The sequence below is a fragment of the Arachis stenosperma genome, chromosome 5, assembly GCF_014773155.1.
Source record: "Arachis stenosperma cultivar V10309 chromosome 5, arast.V10309.gnm1.PFL2, whole genome shotgun sequence".
In the NCBI taxonomy this organism is placed as follows: Eukaryota; Viridiplantae; Streptophyta; class Magnoliopsida; order Fabales; family Fabaceae; genus Arachis; species Arachis stenosperma.
The window spans coordinates 20102326-20111257 of record NC_080381.1 but is presented as its reverse complement, the minus strand read 5'-3'; the positions used below and the strand labels follow the sequence as shown (position 1 = coordinate 20111257).

Below are 8932 nucleotides of genomic sequence, written 5' to 3'. Positions count from 1 at the left end.
AATGGGCATTAAGTGGCACGGTTATCCAAGGAAAGAATTTTTAAAATTAAAACTTGAGAGGTTAGCTCCTAGAATCAAGGGATGAGGGAAGGAAAAAGATTTTGATGTGACAACAACTCCTTTCTACAAGATTTAATATGACAACTTCCCAAAAGTATGATTAAATATTTGAGGAACTCAAAAAGGACAAGAACGGGCTAGAGTTATGGATGGTCAAGGAAGATTTGGTTGGGCCCATGATCATTAATATTAGAGTGAGTCTCCCCCTGTATCAATGCTAGTTCATTACGTCCTTAATTTTGTCTCCTGATTTCCTACGAGACAAAACAAACAGAATCAGAAAATTCACAATTTCTCAACAGCATTTAAATCTATCATTCCCAAGCTGTTCCTTAATGAACAGAATCTGTCCTCACACAGAGGTTTTGTGAAAATATCAACAAGTTGTTCTTCGGATTTCACAAATTGAATGTCAATAGTTCCCTTTTGCACATGTTCTCTAATAAAATGATATCTAATTTCAATGTGCTTAGTTCTAGAGTGCAATACAGAATTTTTAGATATATTTATTGCACTCATATTATCACAAAACAAAAACGATGATGTGACAGAATAAATTTATGATACCTTTTTATTTGTCCATTTAAAACAGTACAGGGCAACAGGCAGTGATACGCAGGAAACAACAGGAGCGTTATCCCGTCTAAATGCTCTGGTATGATGGTGCAGGCTTTATTCTGGGACTTCCAATCTGAATTATTTTTTTACAAGATACTATGTATATTTCTCTCCTATTTTTTTGTCCTTCCATTCTATATTCATAAATCATAACGATCTTTGCAGATAGAAGATGTCATTGTTGTGGAAAGTGGACCAAGTGTGGCAAAAAAAGATGTATTTATGATTGTTAGACATGCCAAATATGGGCCTAAAAAAGGTGGTGGTGCTCTACGAAAATTTCAAGATGCTTTGGAGATGGCTCTTAAGGCTCAGGAAGATAATGCGGAATCATTAACAACTAGTTCTAGTGATTCTATCGAACATGGGAAGCACAGTTCTACTAAATATGGGTTTGAAGCTGCAGAGGAGGTGGGAGGATCAGAGAAAAATAGCAGAGACTGGAATAATGCTTGTCCTTCTTATTACCAAAACATTACCACAAGTGATTCGGTGTCTCCGCCTGAGCCAGAAAATAGGTATAAGAGAGCTGACGGTAACAAGGTTCAATCTCATGCACAAGCACCTCCTGCTGCAACTGAGAATAGATACCAAAGAGCCGAGCTAAGAAACTGATACCAACAAACATCATCGAATAATACAGGTTTCAACAATAGAGGTCCCGGAACAAGGGATGCAGCAATATATTCCTCCTGCAGGATCACGATACTCAAGGCCTCCTAACACCAATCAAAGAGGCCCTGGAGAACAAGGTGGACAAGCAGGGATGCATAGAAACATAGAAGGGAACCCTCAGGATTCTACTCAGAATCCGTTCGGTCGTGACTCCTGGTAAGGTGTTATGCGTCAAACAGAGGAGTGTTGTATCAAAGTTATGGGCAAATGTGTTCCAAACCCAATGTCACTCACCTATTTAAAAACAAGAATGAAGCAATGGGTGTACTACCCCATACTCAGCTGAATTAAGCTGAGGCTTTTACAACATCTAGATTAGTAATTATTGCTTGGAGGAGCACATTTTTTAATTTATGTTTAACTATAGAGACGGGGTGTTACTACTACCCCAGTAGAAATTTTGATATATGTATCCTGTTTTTCACCCACTAAGAACAGGCAATTGTTTGATGTGGCTTTGTTATTTTTCATTTCAGAGCCTACCAATAAGTTCAACTTTGAGATACTATGTACTAATAATGTCATCTCAGTTCTTTTGTTTAATGGATGCTTTGATTGGGTTAATCTCTTAAAGAGTAACTCCTAAATTTATTACCTTTTATACGAAGGATAAGGCAGAGTTTTGACTTTTGAGTGAGTGTAAGCAAAGCATTGAATTGGGTAGGAGAATTTATTATGGAGATAAAACTTAAAAAAGGATAATCTAGATTCCAGTGCATGAGCATTTTCTGTTAATGTAAGGTTTGGAGAAAGGTTGCTCCTAAAGTGTCTAATACAAGTAGCTTAAATTATAAAAAATTCAAATCAAGAATAAGTGAACTAAATCATACCTTGATTTAGATAGATAATATTTTACTAAATAAAAAATGTAGTTTTTTTTAACGTAATTATAAAACGAAAGAAAGAAGAAAATCCTCTTTTATTAATTACCATGACCTTTTTCTTGTTTTTAATTATATACATTTTTAATTTGAATACAAATATTTTAACTATTATGATTCATGAGAAAACACGTATCAACACAATCCATTTCACTTTTATTCTTTTGGACCGAATTTAGTTATTCTCATTACCAAAACCTTTTTGTTTTCAGCGGCCTTTTCCTTTTTTATTTACGTATATTTATTACTTTCAATTCAGATAATTTGACTACTATGGACAAAGAGAAATTCTCCACATACAAGCGTTTTCCCATACAAGTCATACAAGTCATTTATTTTTTCTTCTTTCTCCATGCCTCCTCTTCTTCTTCTTCTTCCTTTTCTTCTTCTTCTTCGTTTTTGAAGTGTTTCATCTTCATCGTCGTGTTTCTCCTCGTTCTTCTTGACTGCACGTTTTTCATCTTCTGCACCTTCTTCTTCTTCTTCTTGCTGCACGTTCTTCTTCCTCTTCCTCTTCTTCTTCTTTTCTTTCATTTCTTGCCTTCTATTTTTCCTTCATTTACGTGCTTTTCTCTCTGTTTTCTTTCTTCGTTATTCTCGATTTCCATTGTTTTTTGACATCAAGCTCCAAAATCGTTTTTGAAGAAGAAGAAGCAGTAGAAGATGAGGAGGAGAAAGAGAAAGAGTTCTGAATTATGCATAAGGTGTACTTCAACGAATTTTGGGTGTATTTCTTAAATCCTTTGGGTGTATTTTCGTAATCCTTTGGGTATATTTCTGTAACCCTTTGGATGTATTTCTATAATCGTTTTGGTAAATTTCTGTAACCGTTTTGGTGTATTTCTGTAATCCTTTGGGTGTATTTATGTAATCGTTTGGGTGTATTTCTGAAGTTCCATTATCTTCAAAACGATTTCAAAACTTGATTTCAGAAACCATGAAAATAAAAAAAAAACGAAGCAAGAATATTGGTGATAAATGCAGATAAAACAACGAATGAAAAGGCAAAGAGAGAACGCACGAAGGAGATTAAATTTGGCAAGAAACTCGTTTTTATGGAGGAAGAAGAAGAAGAGTAGGAGAAGAAGAAGGAGAAGAAGAAGGAAGAGGAGGAGGAGGAAAAGGAGGAACGCGAAGCACGCCATAGAAATCGTATATGGGTCAGCGTGCTTTTTATTAAGTTTCTCCCAACTTGTATGACTTATAAACCAAATGACTTGTATGTGTAGTATTCCTCATGGACAAAAGGCATATCAGAAGAATCTGTTTTACTTTTATTATTATGTTAACCACAAATTAGTTTTAATAAATAACATATATATTCAATGAATGTTGCATAAAAAGAGATCCTACCTATTAAATTTAATAATGTATATTAAAAGCAAACTAAATAATGGTTGGTTTTGAAATTCTGAATAGATTGCAAAGATTTATTTCCTAGTAAAATAATATTTCTACAATCATACTTAGATTAAGCCAACGGATAATTATCATTGATTGCTATAATATTAATTAGATTGAAGGAAAATTTTCAACCTTTTATGGTTCTCCTGATGTTAGTAAAACAATAATAAAAAATGATATTGTTTAATTTCATATTTATAATTTTATGTATATAATATATATAACAAAGGCACCACCACCTCATTTCCTTCATCATTACCTTCACCACTACCACCACTATACCTCTATTATCATCTTCTTCACATAAAGCAACAACAACAACAACAATAGAAAAAGTAAATTGTCTCAGACCACCGCACCACCACCGGTGACCACCAAGCTGTCACCCCTCACTCGATTTCCTCTCTTCTTCCTCTCTCTCGCCCCTTCTCACCCATATTCCCTTCTCTGCTCCTCTGCATAACCACCGCCGCGGCACTCAACAGTCACTAGCGCTGTCAAGTCCCACCTAACCTCTACTCGCTGCCACCCGCGTCCTTTCCCCCTTTCTTTCCTCTTCCACCCTTTCTCTCTCTCTTTCTTCTTCTTTCCCTCGCCTCATCTCCGCGAGCCTAGGACCACCGTCGCCTTCTGTTTTCGCCGCCTTTCGCAACCCTAGAGCCGCCGCCGCTGCCTGATTGCTACCACTGCCTCAACTCGTTCCAGCTAGCCCTCCATCTCTCGTTGACACAGAGCTCCGATTCAACCCCTGTCTAGTCCGCGGTTCCACTCGTTCTTTCCCAATCTGCAAACCTAGAGACCACTGAACCTACATCACGCAACCATTCGAAGAAGTAGAAGACAGAGAGAAGCAAAACACAGAAGGGAAGAGAGAGAGAGAGAGAGAGAGAGAGAGAGAGAGAGAGAGAATGTTCAAAATGGATAGAAGACAACCACTAGTTGACGGACTCTGGCGGCGGCGACGAACTCAGAAAATGGAAGGAGAGAGAGAGAATGGGGTTAGTGGTGGTGGTGGTGGTGGATGGAAAAAGATGATGCAGATGATGATAAGGATAATTTGGGGTTTTATGTGATTTTTTAGTGTTTGGATAATTTTGTTATATGAAACTCATATTTTATAGGTACAAATAATAATTTACTTTTTTTATGGGTAGATGTGCCAGCGTTTTCAACTTTTGTGAGTACAAATGGTAGTTTACTCTAAAATAATATAAAAGTTAAAATTTAGAGTTATTTAACTTATACAGTACCTTAAAAAACTATATTTTATAATAATTTTATAAAAAACGTTATTTTAATTTTAACAACACTTTTTAAAAGGTAATATAATCGTAATAAATGATTCATATATATATAATTGTTGAGTTTGAGATGATCCAAAGACTCCTTGTTTTCAGTGTTGCTCCATCAGACTTCATGGTTCGGTGTTCTTTGAGGAAACCCACTGTTGAATTTGAACTGGTAAAACATCCTTGTTATCTCTATGTAGAACACTATCACCAATATGTCTCAGATCACATCATCATCATCATCATCATCATCATCATCATCATCATTTTTGGTCAGCAACAACAACAACAACAACAACAACAATCATAATAATAAGAAGAGTTGTTGCACAACAACACTTGTTAGCAGCAGCAGCATCTCCCATTTATGCAACGATTTGCTCTCAGAAATCTTCACAAGGCTCCCTTTTCGATCAACAACAATATGCAAATGCGTCTTAAAGAGCTGGCTCGAATTGATTTCAACTTCTTACTTCATTGGCCAGTTCATGGCGACACAACAAAAGTTCTATGGTGCTAGCTTGGTTTTTCTATCACCACATCAACTCATGCTAACTTTTCCTCCAGGCCCTTACGATGATAGTGATAACGATGATGATTTAGAACATGATCATCAGAACAAAAGGATTCTAATTTCCCCTGAGGTTTTCATCAAAGGGACAGTGTGTGGTTGTTCCATGAATGTCTTCTTGTGTAGTGACAACAGGTACACAAGTGGCTATGGTTATTTCCTCCATGACCCCATTAACAAGGAATCCTTCAAGCTCCCTTCGCTCGAGGTGAAGAAGGAGTGTCTTCATGCTATTGGCTTTACATGTGATCCATATTATTGTAATGACCCTAAAGAGGATTCAAGGAGAAACTATCTTGATCCTAGGAAATGTTTCAGGGTGGTAAGAATCAATTCCTTCATTGCAATACGCTATGAATTCGAGGTTGATGTTTGGTCCTCAGAGACAGGGAACTGGAGACAAAAGACTGTGATATTAGATGATGGTTTTGCTTTTGCTCCTCACTGGTCAATGAGTTTTGCATACGAAGGAGGATTGTATTTCATGGGTAGGACTAGTATATTTGTTTATGATCCTTATGGACTTAATGGTGAGACACTTGATTACCCTTATGATTCTGACCCAATGAACATTATGAGCTTTGGTTTTCTTGGAACTTCTTGTGGAGACTTGAGGATTGCTGAAATTGGACACAATTATATTAAGGTTTGGGAGTTGGTGTCGAATGACTGGGAATTATTACACCATGTTGATTTCTCCGGACTTTTGCCAAATGAGTTTTGTGCTGATTACTATAAGCGTGTGGGGGGTTTTCACCCACATGAAGGGGAGACTGTGTACTTGTACTCTTTTAATGAAGGAATTTATGTTACAAATCTTGAGACAATGAAATTTACCTACATCCCTGGATATCAGAAATCTGATTTGAGTCCATTTCATTTGGAGTTGCCATTGTGGTCATCGAAGGATTTCTTTTAGTCATAGTTTGTTACTTGTAGATTTCAGAACTTTTTCTTTTAGTCATAGTTTGTTACTTGGTAGATTTTATGTCTTGAATAATTTGATTGTACTTTACTGTAGATTTACATGTATTATCATATGATACGATTAGTAAACAAATGATGAGAAAGGACCAAATCTTATTGAGTTGTATTCCGCCTACTTATTTTTTCATGTAGAGAAGAGTGCATTAAACATAAGATTAGGTGACTACTTAATTAAGATTTATTGAGGGACAAATGATAAATAATTATTAGATATTTTCATTTCATATTAAGTGTCTCATTCTAATTTTACACAAGTATTAAGACAATTATTATATTTTATTGAAAGTATAAACAATCAAAAGATAAAGACAAAATTATCCCAAAGTCTATCTTCTAAATTTTCCTTCCTATCTAATATTAGAAGATATAATATATAAAAAATAATTGCTGACTTCTTGAAGTTAGAAAATGATACTTTATTTGTAACAAAACTAAAAATGAAAAGAAATTGAAAGAATAGATCACAAGTGATTTTTTTATTAAGTGCTTTTGAAATCATACATTAAAAAGAAAACTTGATTTTGTCATCGATATTTATTTCAGAGATAACAAGATGAAGTCTTTTAAATGTGGTCATCTAGAAACCAAAATACCAAACGGAAGGTATTCAGAACCCTAGTCCAAGTGAAGAGTGAGGCAAGTCACTAACCACTGAGGAATGATTCCGAGGCTCTAATGTTTTTGTGCCCATATGTCACCTTTTTGTCCTATTGGACAAGTTGATTATCGGCCGTCGCCACCTTAACTTTATCCGAGTGATCTCGAAAGTATCCCAGTCGCCGTCTTAACTTTATGAGATTGACTTTAACTTTATGCGAGTGATCTCGAAAGTATCGCCAGTCGCCGCCTTAACTTTATGAGAGTGATTTCCGAAGAAAACCCGTACCGTGAGATTAAATGTGAAGTGTTTGGGTTTGTTGTATGGTACTTAGGATCGGGTGTTGTTCAATCCATCTAACAAAAAAAAATAAGTTTGCAAGTGCTACGTTTCATGGTAATTTCAATTCAAGGTTTTGGCCCATGCTCAAGGTCCCATGTGCTCTATTTCATCCAATTTGTGATTCCAGATTTACCTTAAACTATCATGTTTCCACAAAAGGGTAAACATGGGATAGACAGAAGAAAACACTAGAGACAAAAATTGAGTTATTCTTATTTTAAAATGCATAGTATACCAAAGACAGTTAGAAAGCTTAAACTATGACACTATGACTATGAGGCATAAATGCTTCACCCCTTCATTTCGTTGACTTTCATCACCTTGTAACTTTATGCGAGTGATCTCGGAAGAATACTGCAGCATGAGATTAGTACTTGCAGAAAGATAAAGGCTAAAAACTACTAGATACAAATGAAGACAGATTTAAGATATTTTTTGTCCTTAGCACTTCTAGAAAAATATCTTCACACGTCACCACGAGTAGGGGTGGCGAAACGGGTCGAACCCGCCGGGTCAAACCGCCAAAACCGCCAAAAACGGCGGGTCGGGACGAGATTTTGAACCCGCCAAAATTTAAAAACCCGCCAAAACCGCACCGCCAAAACCGCGGGCCAAGGCGGGACGTGGCGGGCTGGCCCGGCGGGCTGACATATTGTTTTTGTTTAAGGGTAATTTCGTAAATTTGCAAGTGATATATAAATAGGAAAATTAGGTTTTCCTTCTCCTCCTTCCCACAAACAGCCGGCCCTAGCCCCCCTAACCCTTCGTCCCTTTCCCTTACAGCCTTACTAGTTACTCCTTTGATCCTTTCCCTGACCGGCGACCCTGACTCCCTGAGATGCCAGAGAGGGTGAGACCTCAGACCGACGAACCCTGACCCCCGGCTTCATCCTTCAACAGCTCAGCTCCCTCACTCCTCGACTCCTCGTCAGACCCACACCCGTGACACCCACACCCACACGGTGCTACTGTGGACTGCAGAGCTGCCTCGCCTCGGTGCCTCCTGCTCAGCCTGTCAGCCACACCCACACGGCAGATGGCACATCCACACGGCCACACCCGACCTAACGCAGTAACGCCGGTCACTCAGCTCAGCCACACCCACATCCCCGCCGGCCAGACTTTTCGCTGACCCACTCCCTCCTCACTCGCTCCTCCTCACTCCTCAGCAGCTCGGCTCCCTCCTCACTCGCTCCTCCCTGCGGCGGCCTTTCCTCACTCGCTCCTCTCTGGCGCCTCTGCCTTTCGCCTTCCTTTCTCTCCTTCTGTCGTCGTCGGCAGCTTTGTCTCGTCGGTGCCTCTGCTTGGCGGTTCTGTGACTGGCAGACTCCTGGAATCGCTCCTCTCTCCTCCTCTTCCTGCTCGACGGCTCTGCCATTACAGTAAGTGATTTACATTTTCCATGTCAATTTGTTCAGCCTGATTTGAGTTTTCTGCAACTGGGTATTATTGTTTGATTATGTTTGAATATTGTTTTTCTGCCTGATTTGAGTTTTCTGCAACTGGG

General features: G+C 38.1%; 1 protein-coding gene across 1 annotated transcript; it reads left to right on the top strand.

Moving 5' to 3' along the window:
- Positions 1-5415: 5415 nt before the first annotated feature.
- On the top strand, positions 5416-6417 carry LOC130980534 (uncharacterized). Its single transcript, XM_057904203.1, has one exon. It carries the CDS (start codon positions 5416-5418, stop codon positions 6415-6417), a length of 1002 nt encoding a protein of 333 aa, XP_057760186.1.
- The last annotated feature ends 2515 nt before the right edge of the window (positions 6418-8932 follow it).